The sequence below is a fragment of the Taeniopygia guttata genome, chromosome 2 (genome assembly GCF_048771995.1).
Source record: "Taeniopygia guttata chromosome 2, bTaeGut7.mat, whole genome shotgun sequence".
Classification (NCBI taxonomy): Eukaryota; Metazoa; Chordata; class Aves; order Passeriformes; family Estrildidae; genus Taeniopygia; species Taeniopygia guttata.
The window spans coordinates 66,452,357-66,472,467 of NC_133026.1; the positions used below are offsets into that span (position 1 = coordinate 66,452,357).

Genomic DNA, 20,111 nt, shown 5'->3' on the forward strand with positions numbered 1-20,111 from the left:
GATTACTTTATCTGACATTCTGATTACCTTCTTTCTTGAGCTGGAGAGCTTGTCACAACTAGTGATGGAAGCCATTTTTCATCACAGGTACTTCCATAAGATGCATAGCTAGCACCACTGAAAAGGAGTGTTAAAATATAAAATCTAGCAATTTAGGGATAGCATTGGGAAAATAAAGAAGCCTGTCAAGCACCATTTCAATTTCCAATTATCTCTGCCTTCTCAAAGTCTGAAAAGTGGGTCTCATCTTTTCCAGGTTTGGCTGCAACACCATGTAAAACTTATTTGCACAAGTGACAACACTGTTTCTATTCAGAGGCTGTTGTCATTGCCTGGATGGGATTTGATAATCTGCAAAAGCCTTTAGTCTGCAAGATGTGATTAACTGTGAAAGGCAGAGTTATTAAAACAGACTGGAGAAGGCTGTGAAACATTTCTCTAGAACCTGTATATACACCACTTCCATGTCTGGAGGAGGGGCCACTTCAGAAACACTTGCTTACATGCAAGTCCTTTTGTAGGGACATGCAGAGTTTAAAATTGTTTTCCTCTATTAGCTTTTCTTTTGGACCTGTTTATTATTCTGTAGTTACTCTACCAACTCTTTGATCTGATGAAAAAAAGCACATTTCTGGCAATCAGCAGAACTGGTTTCTATTTACATTCTGCTATTAGAGTGATTTGGCATAAATTTTTGTTGACAATGACTCAGACCAGGGAATTATTTTGCCTGAAAACTAACCTAATAAAACCCTCACAATTTTAGTTTTCAGCTAAATCCATGACTGCATTAACCAGGTGGCCACACACATTCTCCTATGCCTGTACCTAGTGAAGGCAGGAACAAGCAGGAGTGGTGCCCTGAGCTTGGCAGCAGCCCTGCCTCACCCCTCGGGAACTGTTTGTGGAGCTGCAATGATTAATTTTAAAGCAAAGATGTGGTGCATACCAAGGTTTGTGGTGCAGTAGTTGGAGCACTCCCAAAGGGAAAATACATTAGAAAAGGCATTATGTGCAGGACGTGAATTTTAGCTTGGACTAGGCCAGTGCTGTGGAACAGGTGACAAGTCTGGTGACTCCAAGGGCAGCCTGCTGGGGATGCCTGGTGGAAATTTCCTCCTTCCATGTTGAACATGGCAACTGCAGCTGTGACCAGCACAGGCACATGGGCCCGAGCAGACTGAGCAAAGAGGCACCTTCTCTCAGCTTCCAACCCAGGAAAGGCTGCCCTCACAAAAGCTGTGCTGTGTCACCCCACTGGAGCTGTGCTGGGGTAAAGCCCTGTTGTGCTGGGCATCACCTGTGTCAACTCTGAAACACAGGCTTTCCACTGGCCTCACAAAGAGAAATAAATAGCAAAGGCATTAAGTGCGTCTTCTCTTTAGCACAGCAGCATGTTTTAATAACCCCTGCCCCAGCAAACTCTTCATTGCCAAAGAGAACAATGCAATGCATTTAACATTCTTCTGATTAGTATTTATGGCTACAAGCCACCCATTGTTTTTACTGCATAGCTGCTAATCAATCGGGGCTCCAGAAAAAAGCAGGACAAGCCAGGGTAAACTGTGGAAGCCTTGGGTCTTCAAAAACTAAGGAAAATGGCAAGAGGTCTTCCCCTTCACCTATGTTTTTGCAGTTTGTTTTAAAAGCAGAACTTTTACTTGGGTTCATAAATCTACACTTAAGTGTCTCAGTGTGCTGACACAGGTTTGGAAATGTTTATCTTAGCACTTGTGCAGCCTCATTAGTGTGGAATGTTTATAGTCGCTCTTGCATTTCCACTTACGTGTACAGTTATATACTGTGTGCTGGAATGCTTTACTAATAACCCCACTGTACCTCCAACACTGCTTCACAGTAGTTGCTCCCCCAGGTGCTGTTTTCCAGAGATTTCTACATTTTAGCCTTTGAAGGACAAGGAGGCCTTGTTTTACACTGAAGTTGATGGGAAAGGATATACCATGAAATTTGGCCCTATTCTAACTCAGTGCCTAATTGATTGGCTGGGGACGGTGATCTGGAAATGAGGACAAGGCAAACATTAAAGTGTAATTCCTGAAGACCTGGGCACTGATGGTTCCTTGTCTTGTGCTTTTCTTCTCTTCAGACTAAGAAAATAATGTGTATTAAAACTGATAAAGAATATTTTATGTGCATATAAATATCAGTATGATAATTGCAGTGGTAACAATAGAAGTTGCTAACATATTACATTTCTGTGATGACACCACACTGTAAATTTTATATAAAATATACCAACTGCGTAAATTTTTATATATATGAAAAATATTCAGTTTAAAGTTTATGTGATCTGAGGGTAGTGTGCATTGTAAGTTGATGATGATTTCCCATCCCTTCACAGATAGGTACCTCAGATTGACATACTTTCATAGTGCTTGGGTATGAAGTGTGTACTGACACAAGCAGAATTCAGCATCTTTCTGTGTGCTCTGCTCTAAAAGGTAATGTCAGAAATGCTCTATCCTTTTTACACATCAATCACAGAGGCAGTAAATCTTCCCTCAGATCCCAGAATTTCTTCTCCTTCATACCTAAGTGAGGTTTTATTCAGCAACAGAGGGGCTGGAATAAGAGGATCCTTACAAGACTTCAGATACTTCCACATAAAGGGGAGAAAAGGAGCACCAGATAAGCAGACAGCTCTTGGCAGATGGGAGCAAGGATGGAGGTAAGCATGGGGAAGTCACTGGAGGGAGCTGGGGACTGGGAAGGCAAAAACACTCCGTAATACCAGTGGTCAGTTAGGAAGAGGATCTCCAGGCTGTGCTGGAAAAAGGAGTGAAAGGATCCAGAAGAAAGAGAAAATTCAGGAGAAAGGACCTCCAGGCGGCAGGGGGGGATGTCCCAGTTTTGCCCTGACATTGGACTTACTTGTATCCTTTGGCAACAAAAGCAGCTGTCTCCTTGAGACACATCCCCCCAAGAGGCACTAGTTCAGTCTTTGCCATACATTACATCTTCAATATAAGTGTTAAATAAGTGCTAAACTTCATTCGTCCTCTCCCTCCATCAAAATCCCCACCTCCAAGCACAAAGCCCATGTATTTTACTCAGATATGCTGAACTTAACAGGCAGGCCAGAAACCAGGCTGAGGTGATGGTTATTACATACACACATGCACACACACAAAATACAAGTGTGGGGAAAGACCACGGACAGCTGGGATCACAACCTTTTATGTCTTTATTTGCCAGTTAAGATCCTTTTACTCCATCAATGCAAATATGCAAACAGCAGGAAACCATGTTTTAAGTAGCACATACCAGTTGGCTGAGAATAAACTAACTACATTCCCCAAGCAATGTAAAAGTAACAATGCACATCATCTTCTAAAAGAAGAAACAAACAGATGTTGCAGCCGAGAGGCACAGCAGGCAGCTTCCGTACAAAGTAGTTCGGCTGTTTAAAATGCTAGAACCAGTCCTTGCCCATTTCTCCAACCCCACCCCCAAAAGTCCTAGTATAATTTAACCACTTTCTTTTTTTTGCTATCTACATAATATATAAAATATAAACTCTGTTTACTTATAACACTTACTTTTCTTGATAAATAGCTCTTTAAAATATCTACTGTACATATGTCCATGCGTTGACATTATATATATATAGCATTTATATATATGTATGTATGTCTGAAAAACAATAAATATATACTTAATATTGACACAGCAACAAACTGAACATTTTCTCATTTTCAAAAGCAAATAAAAGCAAACCAGTAGGAGAGAAACAGTGAGTGCTGCTCGTGAAGCACAGCATAGCAGGGAGCTTTGATTCCTGCCCTGGCTGGGCACTCAGAATGCCCCGTACTCAAGCAGTTGTGGTGTTCACCTATCCTGTAATGGACTTGTGTTACAAGTCATTTCAAGTTGTAGCTAGCCACCCTGTATGCCATGTGCAACACAGACTGAGCAGGAGCTCAAGTGGGTAACGAGGGAGGCTCGCCTCCAGGTTTGCAATGGAATGAGAGACAGAGAGAGCAGGGAAGTGAGTTCAGTGGCTGATATAAAAAAAAGGAAATCAAATAATGGACAGCACATGGCTGGAAGGTCATAAATAACCAAGGTAAACAAGTCAATAGAGTTAAGTGCTTTTAAAGACAATGTCTGGCATTGCTGCAAAAAGTGTCTTGATGATCTGTTGCCAACTCCATGGAATGAATCAGTTTTCCCACTGCCACAAGAAGACACAAAGGAAACTCAGAAGGCCAAATTCAGATGTGAAAAATGGCGTCACTGTAAAATACTGTGAGGGTCCAGGTTCAGAGCTGAACCTGCCCAAGGGCAGCTGAATTCACTGAACAACCTTAAATCAAATTGATGAGATTTTAAAAGTATGGATTAAAAAACCCCCAAACAAACAAAAACCACAAAAAAACCCCAAAAACAAACAAAAAAAAACCCACACCCAGCCCCAAACAATTAATTTCACACATGCCAAAACATAATAAAATATTTTTAAAACATTTACTTTCAAAACAACATTCTTTAAAAATGGAACTCAATCCCAAAATAAAAAAATACAAATAAATAGCCTTATACAAATATGGGATCAGTTTTGGATTGACCATAACCATTCTGTTTATTCATTTTATTCAAATGCTGAATAAAAGCTATTTCAGTCTGACCTGTGCTGATACCCTTCTTTCCCCAACCCCAAGGCCTCGATCTGGCAGCTTCAAAAAAGACATTACTTGTTTGGATTGTGGCTTCATACACTCATTAAGTCATGAGGTTTTGACATCAGTTCATGAATGCAGCAGTATGTGTAGTCCCATTTACTTAAAAATTTCTTCTTTTCATGAGCAAATGGAAGTGGGCAGTTAAGGGGAAATTATTTTTATTGGACAGACTTCACCCAGCAGCTCAAGAAAGAGTAAATTTTAAAGCAGATAAGACTGCCAAATATTATTCAATCACACTTCACCTCTAAAATTTACAAACTTTGCTCCCCACAAGTACAACTTCAACAACAACAAAAACTGCTGTCCTGAATAATCCTGCCATTTCACAATTAGCTCCAGATACCCAGAGATCTCTGCAGAGGTTAAAAGTCCAGTGCTGAGTTTCATACATACTAAGGGTACATCACTGGGCCACTGGAACACCAAACCAGTGTGGAGTATCTGCACAAAGACAGAACTCTGGCTTGTAAATACAGAGCTGAGCAGTGAATAGACTTCATAATCAGTGATATTTTATGCTGAAGGACATAAATAAAACTCAAATACAAAAATTCCCAGCAACAAAAAGTTCTGTTATCGCTCATTTCTGAATTGTTGCAAGAACAACATCAAGCTACTATGTTTACCTTTACCCAGCATATAAAATATGCCTTTTCTTGGTAGATAAGCAAGTAATTTTCAGCTGTCTGGGTCTATTCCACATTTGTATGGACACAAAACTAAAAAAGAAATTGGACTGCCCTTGTGCTGTGACCACATGCAGCAGAAAAGCCTCCTTTTTTTGAATGGCTGAACTTCCAGGACAGCTGTTCACTTGTACAGTCACTTTTTTGAAAGTTATGGAAAAGAAGGGAACACTACAAAGTGGATAGTGCCTCTGATTGCCCGATGCTGGCTGGGCAGGGACTTCTTTTGCTTCCAGCCAATGCAGAGGATGAGCTCCAGAGCAGCCCATCCTGAGCCAAAACTGATCAAGGTGTGGCCTGATTCTCTGCAGTGCTGGCTGCATGGTAACAACCCATCAATTCTACTTGGTATTTTCTAACTACACAGCTGAAGTACTACGGATTTAACACATGCATGGTACTAGATGTAGGAAACCACAAGCTCTTACAGAGTTCATATATTTCCATGTAGGACTCCACTGAGATCAGCACTGAGGATGTGCATATCCAGCAGGAGTATGGGACAGATTCTGCTTCCCCAAGGGCAGGGTCCATTCGCAGGCTCCCACACACTGACGTGGAGCAGGGCAGTTGCTGTCACCCTCAGGAAGTGCAGCCCTCACCCTCCACACCGCCAGCATATTCTCCCTGCAGGGCAGGCACAGAGGTACCAGCCTGCAGACACCTTCCTGCTGCTCCCTGCTGCAATCACCACCCTCCCTTTGGGCACATTTACGGAGCTCAGTTGTGCCCTGCTGTCACACAGCACAGGGTTGTCCTACCCCTGGTAAGAATCCCAATGTAATTCCAATGGGAAATAAGACCCCCTCTCCCAGCTGACTGTCTCAGCACTGGAACAGAGCCCTGCAGAGCAGCAAAGCTCATCCTTTGGCTCCTTCTGTCTTTGGCAACAGACTGTAACGATTAGTATCCTAAGTGCACAGGTTGATGGCAAAGGGAAGAGCCTCTCCAACAGCAGCCCTGGGAAAGGGGAATGAAATTTCTTATCTAGTGTATGAACAAGTGCATTTGGGGACTACTGTAAACTCCAGCAGTAGCTGCAGTTAGGCTCCTAAACCTGCATCCATTTAGCAGCATTCATCTTAAACCTTGTGGCACAGCATTAAAAGTGCAATTCCAAATACACGTTTCCTGGGATGGTACCACTTCTGAGTTCAATCAAGTACATCTCTGCTATCTGCTGCCCAAATTCCTAAACCAAACTTGAACTCCATAGGCTACTTAGGGCAAATTTAATGTACTTTCAACTGTACTAAAGGAGCAGAGGGCTGGATGCTGCCAAGAAAAATCCCAGACTCTAAAGAAATTATTTGTCAGAATAACAATACACATTCAATAAGTACACTAATTCTTTCCTCCTTCAAGCCAGGTGGAAGTTTAGTATGTTTACAGTTGACACTGCAGCACCTTCACCTCCTTAGAGAATGAAAAAACTGCCATACAATCCTGAATGCATGCAGCTCCTGCTGTCATCCCAGTTAGGTAGCATAGAAGTAGCATCTCTGTTACCATTAGAAGAGGAGGTCCCACCCACCCTGTCCCTGCTCTCTCTGGGCTAGCACAGGGAGCTGTACAAGATTTGACCCATTTGCAAGACAGTAGAAACAGCAGCATCAGATGTCTGTGTAACCAAAGCATTGGAATTTCTTTCTGCTGCATCAGTAGGTCTGCACAGAGGATAGATGATGCCTGTCACCTAAACCTTGTGTCTGGGGCAGAAAGTTTGAGCTCAGTAGTACTATCCTTACTGTGTCTCACCTGTTCACTGCAGGGGCAGGGCAAAGGATTCTAACTGGCATCACAAAACCCAGAAAGATAGGGCAAAGAAGAAAACACGGCCAACATTTGTGAACCATAAAGAAGGGCAAAGACATGAACAGCAAGTCCAGCACAATCACCAAACTACTGAGAAGCAAGATTCACAAACATTTTGATCCATGTTTGATTCCACTTTGGGATGATGTTTAACTAGGCATGGTTAATTATCCACCAGGCTTGCATTCATAACTTGAACTAGCCACTCTTTTCAGTAAATGGGTTTTGCTTCACTGTATGAAAACTTTCTTGATCCCCTTAAGGGTAATTCTATTTTCAGGAGACAGATGATTTCTTGATCAAATCCTCTCTTCTGTGTTACTTACTTTTCAGGGCAGGAACTGGATAGCATGCTATATACCTTGACAGTTGCAATGGGAGATTCCTGTTGGTACAGATACTATATCTGGAACTCTCAGAGAAACCCATTTTAAAGAAAAACAACCAAACTTGTCAAGGGCTGCTTCCAAGAAGGAATAATGAAGCCTTACCCTAGGTTTTAGCAGAAACAGCCCCAGAGAGAGTTGCTGGACCTGGCAGAACAACATGGATAGAAACAATTCTCCCCTAGGGTGCGGTTTTGCAGTATTACATTATTCCTTCATCAGTCACACTACAACACTTTGGAGACTATTTAACGAAAGGTCATATATATGTTCTTGAAATATTAAGTACACATGAATAATTTTGGGCTGGGAGTCAAGTTTCCTAACTTCAGCCACATCAAAATTCAGAAGCCAAAATTCTCTGCAAAGGAGAAAGACAGGCATTTCCAGTGGGCACCTCTTTCTGTATTAATCCTAGAGTGAAATGAGTCAGCCTTTGGAGAGTTCTCTCTGTATTGACTGCAGTGTTCTTGCTGATCAGAACAAGACATCTGTCTCTGAGCTGACTAAAGCCAGATAACATGAACAACACTATTGTTGCCCTCCTGTTCAAAAACGTATTTTCTCTTTAGATTTACTGCTCATCCCAATGTTATCTTACTTCCCCTAGTCAAAATTAACAAAAAAGCCTGAAAAGGTTTTTCTCAAGTTTAATATGATTTAGTGCTATTATGCTTGTGTTCTACTTTTTTACCATCTGAAGACCTAGCACTGTAAACACATCAACACTGGAGCAGCTTTACACAGAAAAACAGTATCCCTGTTTACTGGGATAAATCATGTGCCTTTCACTATATTCTTTCAAGAAGATATTCTCAAAAGAATAATTATTTCAAGACTGCAGTCTAAAATATTAAAAACAAGAACAGGACAAACACAGCAAAAGAGTTCATCCATCCCTGCACTGGTGACAGGGAATGATTAATACAGTAACAGTAGCTGGCCACTTTAAGGAGGTGAGAAGGCTGGGGGTCCTATGCAATTTTTTTATATTGTAAATAGATGAGAAATTTTTTCATCCCTTTTGTTTTTCACTCACCACTTGGTGGAGATGAGCATTTCTGGGTTGAAGGATGTGAAATTACTTGTTGGTGTGCATCTCTCAAGTGTGAGTTCACAGTGGTTTAAAAGAACATTGCTCATCTAAACATCGTATGGTCTTGGTTTATATTCTTACTGTTTCCCACCTAAAACCAAAATGCATGGTGAAGTCACTCAAAAGTCAGTCCCAAACACAGGAAATTTTGTGCAAATCTTTGTAAGAGTAGCCTGAGTTCGGCTGTATAATTAACCCCATTATCATTACTGTGTTGTGCCACCTGCCATCCATGAAGGTTTTCCACCACCCATTTTAATCAGAAAACCCATAACACTTACACTTACCAGAAGCTTACAGAAGACCCTCCCTCCCCAAATACCTGGGCATATGCACTGTGGTTGAGGACTGCTTTGTTTTAAAAGCCATACATTTTCCTATTTAATTGTGCTTTGGAAAAAAAAACCAAAAAACAAAAAAAAAACAAACAAACAAGCAAACAAAAAAAAAAACCCAAAAACCAAAACCAAACAAAACAAAAAACAACTACTAAACCAACACAGAGAAGCTCCTAAAAGGCTGCATGAAAAGTGAGCTGCCAAGATTTTCTGAATCCTGCAACACTTTCACATCAAGTCCTGTTATTCTGTGTGTTGGTTGGAGGTGTAGTAATACAGCATGGTGGTGTCAGCTGTCATGGTGGGAACCATTCATGTCAGACACTACAGAAAATTTAACGACATGACAGTACCTTCACAGCCCTCTGGTAGGCAAGGAAAATCTAAAAGGATCTTCCCAACCTTTCACAGTAAACACAATTGGATAATCTAAAGCACCTGCAAGCAGGGGACGAGTCCATGATATATCTCTGCAATCAGCCAGCTACTGTTATTAAAACAGTTAAGTTTATCAGCTCTTACGTCTCCTGTCTGTTTTGGGCATTTCAAAGGACCATATCAGTTTGGCATTTAGGTGCCAACAGATTTAATTGATGCAGACACTGTATTTCCTTCTCCTGTAATCCTCAGCTAAGACACCCAAGCCCTTCACAGGGGCTGAATTACCATCTCCTTCAAGAGCTGTCTGTTTCCTATTCATTCCTAGTAGCTCCAAGGAGCTAGCAGTACAGAGACATCCTGCTCTTCCGCATGGCTTCGCTGATCAAGTATGCCGGGCTCAGTTCTGGTTCCTCAGTCATGATTGAAATGTTCTGCCACTCCCCCAGCTGGTTTGACTTTTTAATGGTGTCCACCACACACAGAGCATACAGACAGTCGTCAAAAGTGGCAGCCATCGTAAGGGGCCTCCCATCCCAGGTCCTCCTGTCGTCCTGGTCCTCAAAGGCCTGCCGGACAGCCTGGACCATCTTAATGGTGCCCCGCAGGTAGGGGGATGGGATGTCACTGAAGGCTTTCTCTGGAAGCAAGGAGTTGCTGACTGGCGTGGAGTCCTTCAACAGGAGCTCCCGCTGAGGAGAACTGTTGCTCTGTCCGTAGAGATCAGTGCCCATCACAATGAGCCGTCCTGCCGAGCCCACCACGATGATGTCCTGTTTGAACTCCCCCGGGATGTTGAAGTTGAGCGTCACGGTGCAGCACACGCCCCCTTCCAGGACCATCTGAAATGTACAGAAGTCGTCGCTGGTGATCTGTCGGATGCCCTTGATGTGGTCTGTCTGCTTCACGAAGGTCTTGAGCAACCCATGCACCTTCACGGCCTTCTGGCTGGTGAGGAAGGTCAGCAGGTCGATGATGTAGGTGCCGACTGAGTGCAAGCCTCCGCCTCCCATCAGGTCATCACAGCTCCAGTTGTATTTCTTGCCCAGCAGGCTCCCGCTGTGGACCTGCACCTCGCACACCAGCAGCTCCCCCACATAACCCTCCTGGATCAGCTGCTTCATCTTCACGAAAGCAGGCAGGAAGCGCAAAACGTTCCCCATGATACTCATGAGCTTTGGGTAATAATGAGCCGCAGTCATCATCCTAAAGGCATCCAGGGGAGTCGCCGTTCGGTCACAGATGACGTTTTTCCCAATGCCTGAAACAGTGAAAAAAAAAATCATCAATAAAGTTTTATCAATGGAGTAAGCTGAAAGCCTCAAGGCTATTCTTAAAGACCAAGGAAAGGAGAAAGACCTTAAAAGAATAACACCATACTGAAATGTTTTCAAGGCACAGAGACCCACTCCAGCAATGCTTCCAAAATACATGTAAAAATTTCTTAAGCACCACAATGAAAATGTGCTCCTTTTTATTTTCAAAAAGCACTCCTGTCTAAAAGGAGCTCAAAGGTGAGAGCCTGAAAATAAAAAAGTAAGCTCCCTTCTGGGAGCAGATATGAAACCAATCACCCACCTCAGCCATCTCACAGACACCTCTTCTATGACAACCTGTTTATGCAGGGGCTTCTGTGAGCTGAATCTGAGGTTCAGATTCAAATCCCTGAAGGGTATGGATAACACAAGTGCATGTATTCAGTAACTTAACACAGGTACACTGAAAACCCTGGCTTTTCAGTACTCTTGTCTCTTCCTCTTTCCTGCTCAGATTGTTTTAAGAGGCTCTGAGGAGAAAAGTACTGGGCTTGCTGCTTAATTTAAAATGAAGAAATTACTTCTCACTTATAAAACGCCCACTATTCTGACAACGGCACTCAAGTGTTTTTGAGGCAGCTCTGCTGAAATGTCAGCAGCGCATCCATGGTGCCAAAGGAGAGTCAGGATTGCTCTAAAACAGGTCAAATGTAGCTGTGACAATCTGTTCCCTCATGGAATTGTCCATATGGCACACACTGTTTACTGAAGCTTGCATGACAGTCCCCTTTTATCTGGTCATCAAGGTGTGCAACTGAATGCACTGCAAACTAAATAATGGGCTCATTACTGATTTCTCCTCCTCAAATACTTTCATTCTGTACCCATACACACATATAGTGACAGAATCTCCAGTTTCCTTCTTAGTTGCATACAGACTTTTTTTATGCTTAATGATCAATATTAGGTGAGCTGTGGAACACTTTGGATATAAACTATGACACTAAGTAAGACTTTTGCCTGGAGAGCCTTGGGCTACAGCTGGGCCTGGCACTTAAAAGAGCTGAATTTGGGTCCTTGCTGATGGAGTCCAGATGAAAAAATGTGGTTACTTGCTAAATCACATTGTATTTTCATTCCTCTTCCCTTCAGGTAATTAAAAAAGTCCCTTTTTCTTTGAAGAGTATAAAATTTCACATGTTTTGGAGCTGTTTGGATGAAGTCATATAAATATAGACAGATGGTAGGGATCTATCTGAGCCCACTTACATGAATATTTAACAGCCTGACTGGAAGAAGGGGGGCACAGTCCAAACATTCAATAACCAGCTTATCCACACTGCCTATTCCCAGTCTTTGTCTGCTGCTATTTGAGTAGCTGAAACTGGAGGGAGGGAGGGCTGTCGTTGCTGAAGTGGCAGTCATATCCAGTTAACAGAGAAGAAGGGAAAGATCTTTCTTCAACTCACTCCTATTTACGTTTTCCTTAATCAGGTAAGTAGAGACATACCCATTTTTCTCTTAAATTAGGCAAGAATCTACTATTCAGTGGCCATGGTCTTCTCTTCTTACTTTTCTCTCTCATTTTCACAGATGGTGCCTGAGTTGACATTTTCAATAATGTCAACTAATGGCACTTCTTTTCCTGCCCCTGAATAATTTTTTGCTGCATCTGTTTGATACTGGAGAAAGCATTCATCCACCTGCCCTACATCCTCAAACTGGTAGTCCAGCTATGCCACTTGATACAAATCACTAATGTAATAGTCCTTGAGTTACACAGATTCTTGGCATAGAGATTTTAGTCTGGCAAATTAGTTATCAAAATAAGGGAAATCTTAGACCTAACATCCCTAGAGTCAAACCTTTCTGACACAGCAATTTTCCCCCCAAAGAATCAATATATGCTACCTCATTATCTGACCTGCTCACCACTGATCCACAAAAGAATCACATTCTGTTCCAGTTCAGCTTGCATCATTCTGCCTCACAGATGCCTGCCACATTTTATCTGAGGTCTGTCCAGGCACTGTGTATGCAGCTCTACACATGTGCTTGCTAGGAAAAGGATCTGTGTTCATGAGGAACTGCAGCCTGGGGACAATCTTTTTGCTGAGTGTTCCATGCCATGCATGGTGGGGGTCAGTCCTGCACCGTGTGGGGCAAGGAATACTTGGGATTGTCAACATCTGAGTATGAAATTATGATTATTAATATGAAAGAGAAGCATATGGGTTTTTACATTCCATACATTAAAGAAAATTGCCATTGGCATCAGTGTAACTCAGGCACATGTGCAGAGGAAAGGGAAGAGCCCTAAATATTTATATGGGGACAGGGAGAAATTGAAGTCTTAAAATTACTCCTTCCACTGTTTCAATCTTTTTGGAAAGGCTGAAACTTTCTAATTTCAGAAAATCAAAAATGCAAATGTTCTGAGAGACTTTCTGTCTCTGTGCATATGCTGATAATATGTGCTGTTCTCTCATCCCTGTCAGGGATTTAAACAGATTTTTGCTCGATGCCCAAAAAGCTTTTATATGCTATTAAAGCTTGTGCAGTTCTTTCAGCATAACACTGCTCAGCACTTGAGTCTGTGTGCACTACAGATCTTTGTCTCCTCCATAGCTGCAAATCTGCAAGCAGCCACATTGGCTTTCTGGAAGTAGGGAGAGAACATGAAAGATTTGCTTAATTTAATTTAGAGCCATACTCTTGTGTGTTTATGCAACCAGAATGAGAAAAAAGCGGATCAAAACACCATTTTTCTGCTCTCTTCCCTCCACTCCCTTCTCAAAAGGGGAAGGAAGAAAAGGCACCTTCCCTTTGAACCATTCTCTATAGCAGCATCAGGCAGAGCAGAGAGCAGTGTGCAAGGAAAATCTCCCTTCCCAACACTAAGTCTCATGGAAAGACATTGGCATGCTCTGACTGCAGGTGCTGCAGGGGGCTTCTCTGGGAACTGACCCTTTTCTCCTCTAGTCTGGGTCTGTGGTCTAATCCTCTCCACTTTTAGACAAGACTCTAAGAAAGGAGTTACTCTAAGAAATTGTTACTGTTTGTCATTCTACCAGCGTGTTTTGCTATTTCACATGTCTTTGAAAATCGCATCACAATTGACAGCAAAAACTTCATTAGTTACATAAAAGCAGGGAAATGCAGCTAGCTTGTTTCAGCAGGAAAGTGAAATATATCTGTCCATGCTGATAAGCAACACAGTTGGATAAATCTCATCCGATGAAAGAACACACACCCCTTTCACCTGCATCAAGAAATCTGGTATACAGTGCTGTTACAGTTCTCAACCAGGCAACTTATGAGCATTGATTTCTTGACTTCTCAGGTAAAATGATGAAGACAAATATTTTAAATACATACCAGTCTTTTTGAGGGCTCCACTCCGGCCTCCCTGCTTGGCTCTGCTCTAGACAGAGAGTGGTGCCAGCACTGGGGAAGACTCACTCCGGGCCAGCCCAAGTCCAAAGCTGAAGGTGGACTCAGCTGAACGCATCTCCTACCAAGGCTCATAAAGTGCAACCCCCAAGCCAAACCTTAACACCTTTAGTACCAGTCTGTATTTTTTAAAGAAGGTTATTGAAGAACAGTGATCTTCTCTGAAGAAGCAGATGTCTAACCAACTCTATAGAAGTAGCCAAGCAATTAGAAAAAAATTGTGCTGTCATTGGTGCTGCCATTCAAGTGAAGATCTCTCTAGCACTTTATGTTGGAAAGTCAAATCATAACCATGCTCTAATGGCTTTTCACCCACCAAACAGTATTTAATTCTGTCAGGAAGCCATGTGATTTATTTGCAATCCTCAGTCTTCATTTTAAAAAAAGGAAGTCCTTGTGAATTGGATATAAGCCCAGAAGTGAGAGGTGAGTAGATACAGTCCAGGGTAGTAGTATTTACATTTTTTCCCATGTAAGTGCAGGGAAAAAGTGAGGAGCTACAGTAAGAATTTAACTACTCTGCATTTCCTGGAATTTGCATATTTTCATTTTACAGATGAAGCTCCTTTTAAGCTCTTTGGCTACTAGCAGCCCAAGTTTCTTTGTCCCTGTATCATCCCTGTGCTGCACAGCTGAAAACAAGCAGAACTCCTGGGCTCACAGCGCAGGGGAGGTAGAACGGCTGTAACCAGCACAGGCATCATCAATTCTGAAACCTTCAACGTCAGCTTTTTTCCCCATCTGCTTTGATTGTTTCAAATAAGGAGAGAAATATTTTCACATAAAAAAACCTCCAACTAATTTAAAAAACAAGCATCTGTCTCTGAACTGAAGTAAGACTAGTCCTCTATCTGTTCTGATTAAAATATGAGGCCCCAATACAATATTTTCTCTTCCTCCTATTCACAAGAAAATCAAAAAGGGCTCTATTTGAAGTCTGGGCATATAATCAAATCCTTCACTGGCACCAGAAAGATTCATTAGTTAGCAATTTCTACCTATTGCTCTTTGTCTGAATGGGGAAGTGAGACAGAGGAAAATAAAAAATAAGGTTTTGGTGAACTGAATTAAATTTGTCAGCAGAAAAAAAAAAGCAATAAAATCATTATAAAAGCAACGAGGAACTGTCAACATTCAAAGGACAGTCTGAGGGTTTCAGAAAATACTGGAGTGGTGAAAAGAGCACGCTTATCAGGTTATTTCAAATTGATGACTTAAACTTATTATAGTATGTTTTTCAAACACTTAAAAAAACCCCAAAAAGAGACTAATACAAATTTATATTCCAAATGGTAACAATCCACATTATCATTAATAAACATACAAAAAATAAATATGGACAGGTTTTTCTTCTCAGATTTTCACCATTGCAGCTGCTCTTGCTGCCTTTGGATACTATACACAATCAGAGGAAGACCTTTGCCTGGGAGTTTATGAAAAATAAATGACCTAAATCAAAATACACTACTTCTTATTTAAATAATTGATACCCAGCAGTTTGTTCTTCTGCACATATGTATACACATTGTCAACTCTGGGACTGTGCACAGAAACCATCTAAGAAACTACATAAGGCACCTGGAGCCAGCCTGTGGCTCCCTACAGCAAAACTGATCTTTGATACAAACTGTCTATCAGTAGGGAGAGATGTCTATGTTACGTAACAATGACCTTGGAAATCCTCACAGTTATTTGAACCATTCCCTTCTATCCCTTTATTTGGAACTTGCAAAAAATACAACATTTGGCGGCTTAATTTTGCCAGGACCTGTAAAAAACTTTCTCAGTAATCTTATCAACTCATTCCAATATTTAAACAGTCTGAAGAAAATCAGAGGCTAATAATGAAGTTCTCTTTTCTTTCCAAGTTCATCACTCCCTGGAAAACCCAGAAGACTGTTTTAAGACATCTGAGCTGTAACCATGCTAAACCATTGACTACAAAGGAGACACACAGACCTAAAAGAAGGTGACATTATTTTTTCTGTTTCAAAAGTGTCTTCATGATAACCACAGTCATGGTCTCTTTTGTATGAAGCTAGAGCCAACCATTTGGTACTATTTGATATTTCTAGCAGATCTGAGAGACACATAAAACTGGGATCATCTCTTTGGAAATTGTACACAGATATGGAATTCAAAACCAGAAGCTTATACAGCCAATCATTTTAAGTTTTGATAGCTGAGGTGGCTCAAAATAAGCAATGATACAGCCAGTTTAGCATGCTACATGCACAGCGAGCCATAAACCATTGGCACTATAAATCACAATTCTCTGATCTGCTCTTCAATCACTGCAGTATTATTTGGTGAGCAGTACCCTCTCTTTACTACAGCTCTGCAAATCCTTCCTCCCTTAGCTGCAGTTGATGACTACAAGGTTACCTTGGTCCCTGTCTTTCAGGAGCAGCCAACGTCCTGACCCCCAGGCACAGCTTCCAAACAGGCATCTCTGCAAAATGCTGCCTTCATTTGGCTCTGTTGACACAAAACTGCTGTAAGGACAGGAGGGATATTGTGCTCATTAATACAAAGCTCATCTGCATATTGGAGCAGTGGACAGGGACTGGCAAAATGGCATCAGAAGGACCCAGGTGAAGTCCATAGTCCTCCTTCCCTCCTGGGGCTCCCTAGAGAATCCAAGGCAGCCACCTGAGTCACTCCAGATGAGCAAGCATCAGCAGAAGTCCAGCAGATAAAAGCAGGAAGGTGGCTGTGAAAACGAGGATAGGGAAAGGAGAGGGAGCTGGAAGTAAAAACACTCCCAAGGTGGAAAGAAAGGCACTGCAAGAGGCGTTGCAAAAACCCAGAGGTGCTCCTGCTACTCCAGGAGCTGCACAGCCAGCCCTAATGGTATCCAGAAACATCCCCACTGTTTGGAGGCTCATCCTAAAAGGATCACCTTCAGTCCAATTTTTTGTAAGCCCTGATAGCATCTTTTCTGCAAAAGAAAGAAACAATGGAGGAGAAAGAAATAGATTCCAGACAAAATCAGCACCCTTTTCTACCCGGAGACTGAATAGGATGGAGGGACTATTAAGAAAAAGTATCTGTGTTAAAATATATGTGTATGAATTAAGCTGTTGCCCAACAGTACATTAGCCTAGAGAAATGCAATACTGGAACAGGCTATTTTATGGGGCTGATACTATTTTCTGATTAATTATATGTGGAGATGTGTGAATCACATACTGCACAGTGGCTAAAAGCTTTTGAATCCCTCATAAAATAATAGATATGCAGGAAGAGTGGAAAACTGGATAAAAGGCTGCTCCATTCTGGGCAATGTGGAATGATGTCTGGGCCATCTCAAAAAACCAATCACTCAGATGATTTGAAAACTTTTTCACATGGGAGGAGGATTTTTATTAATATGTAGGTGTGTCTCTGCTCTTATGAGATGTTGCTGCTGCCATCGATCTTGTGATACAGTAATGATCATAGTAACAATAAAAACAATAGTTACATTTATTGTATTCGGTGCATGATCTGTCATTCAATTCTTGAGTGGCATGAAACAATACATTTATTTCAATCAGTACATCTGCCAAGGAAAATTGATGGCTTGACAATATTTCTTCGAAGAAACCTTATTTAAGAAAACTTTTGACAAGGAAATAAATCGGGATGATGAATGCCTAACAAGATTTGCTTTAGTCAACAGCTCTAACATTGGCCAAGACAATCTTTGTTAATCACAGATATGCGTATCTGCTGCAAAACATCAATTTACTACAACATAGTGAATCACAGCTCACGATGTGATTTGTATTAACAGGCCATGTGTGTATTCCTAGTCTGCTGTAAGTGTGAAGGAAAATAACAGTGACTGAAGGAACATGTTTTCCTTTGCAACTGGAACAGACAGTGAATGCACACAGACAGTAATACACTGCCCTGCTGATGAGCAACAGCTCATTTGGCCCCAGCAAACCAATGGCTTACAGAGATTTTACAAACCCTACACCTCTTCCTCTGCATCATAATATTACCAAGGTAAAGAACATATGCACTGTTAAATTTTACAATCAACTGGGACAAATGGCACTTCACAAATATTAGATGAGTAATATCTTTACAGTAAAACATACATACCTGAACTGTACACCCCTAAAGCCAGGGCCTCAGTCCATTTATGGCTCTGGTCCATCACACCGATTCCAGTTTTAGGCTGGTTTATCCTCACTGATATAACTTATTTTTTTGACCAACTCCTTTGAAAATAAAACTTAAACATTCAAATACACTGGCTAAGAAAAGCTGTTTGTGAGCATCTCTGCCTTGGCTGCCCTGTAATCATAGGCTAAACCAAACTTCACTTAAGCAACTGTATGCATGATGAGATGAAAACCTGCAAGGGCACCTTGCTGCTGGTGACATACGAGCATCATCTCCAGGGACAGTTTAGGTGTCACTCAGCTAACGAGGCACACGCAGCTCACATGTGCAGTGCCACAGTCAGGCTCAAGAGGTAAGAGGGTTACCATGAGCTGGGAGCTCACAACAGTGATTGCAGCAGGGTTAGTGGTCTGTAAACCCCTTCAAACAAACAGAAAAACAAGGAACTGCTTTGTCTTGAAATAGAAAAAAGGAAAGAAAAAAAAAGCTATGCTGGGTTCTTTTGTAAATAGCTCCTGAGGTGTGGTGCCCAGGCTGGGAAAATACCCCTGCTGACTCCAAAAAGATTATAATTATGCCTGCAGGTAAGGAAGTGCCACCTAAGCAGAACCAGGACAGTTAATCAGAATGAGAGAAGACTGTAATGATGATATCAATTTTCATTATGTACAAATATCACATTAATTTTATTTGCACGGAGGTAGTCATTAGACTTATGGACTGGGGCCATGTCTGTGCATATATTACAGCAGATATAAATGTTGCTGTAGCAGTGTTCATGGCATTTTAAATAGATGCATTTCTCCCATGCTTGACACTGGACTCACATTTGCTTCATAGGAAAGTTTCAGGTAGTCCTGCAAGGAGCAGGGATTTGGACTCAGTGTTCCTTATGGGTCCCTTTCAACTTGAGATATTCTAGGATTCCACAATATAGAACCTCTTCTGCAAAAACTGTATGTGCTACTTGAAGGTAACTTTCCTAGTAAGGCCTTACAAATTTCAGAGTGTTTATTCTGTTACTTTGGCAAGTTGGGGCCTTTGATTTGGCATTACAAAGTTTCTGCATCACTCAATCCATGGGCAATGTGCTTAAGAGCAAGACAAGCAAGCAAGACCTGCATTCCCGTGTATGCCAGCACACTTTGCAAGGCAAAGCAAAATTCTCTAACCCTTTCCTAACACAGGCTAGAGCTTGATTCCTTGTTTTTAGACCACTTGGCATGTCATTCTCATCTATTCTATGAAGGCACTTATGCAAATAACAGCACTGGAGCTTGAAACAAATAAAAGTAATTAGTAATTTTTTAACTCCTTAAAAATCTTTAACTGCTGGGAAATCTAGAGAAGGTGCAAATACACCTTGACAAACCAACTACTTGTGCACACCACAGGGAAATGCTTCAGGGGTCTCAGCTTGAGATTATCTGTTCAGGCATCTGAAACATGCTCAGACTTATATTTCCTGAGCCCTACTTGGATGCTTTCCATGCTCTCATATGTGCTTGGGAAAAAGCATATGGGACAAACCATGCTGGCTTTCCCAAATTTCTGTTTGATTTTTTTATCTTCAAATCCCCATCAAAACAGCATGATCACATCCCTGCTGAGTACTTTCCTGTACAAGAAAGAAAATCAAAAGCATTCAGATAGGCTGAGAAAAAAATCCTTCAGACATTCTACTTAGACCTTATTCAAGCAAACACTCACTGACTTAAAGGGAATTTTAATTGTTTTGGGACTAAGTTAAAAACTCAGTAAAAATCTCTATGGTCATTTATTTCTTCCAACTATTCTCATTTCCTTTATTCAACTTCTAGAGCAAAATGCATGCCATCAGTCCAGTATACTATAATACCTTTGTTTTCCTCAGAAAAT

The 20,111-nt window shown here is 41.4% G+C and overlaps 1 protein-coding gene across 1 annotated transcript in view; it reads right to left on the minus strand.

Moving 5' to 3' along the window:
- Positions 1 to 9,394: 9,394 nt before the first annotated feature.
- GFOD1 (Gfo/Idh/MocA-like oxidoreductase domain containing 1) overlaps positions 9,395 to 20,111 on the minus strand; it is a 64,787-nt gene continuing 54,070 nt past the window's right edge. The window contains exon 2 of the mRNA XM_030265499.4: positions 9,395 to 10,666. Coding sequence (XP_030121359.3) covers positions 9,747 to 10,666 — 920 coding nt within the window. The 3' untranslated portion in view covers positions 9,395 to 9,746. The remainder of the gene's footprint in view (positions 10,667 to 20,111) is intronic.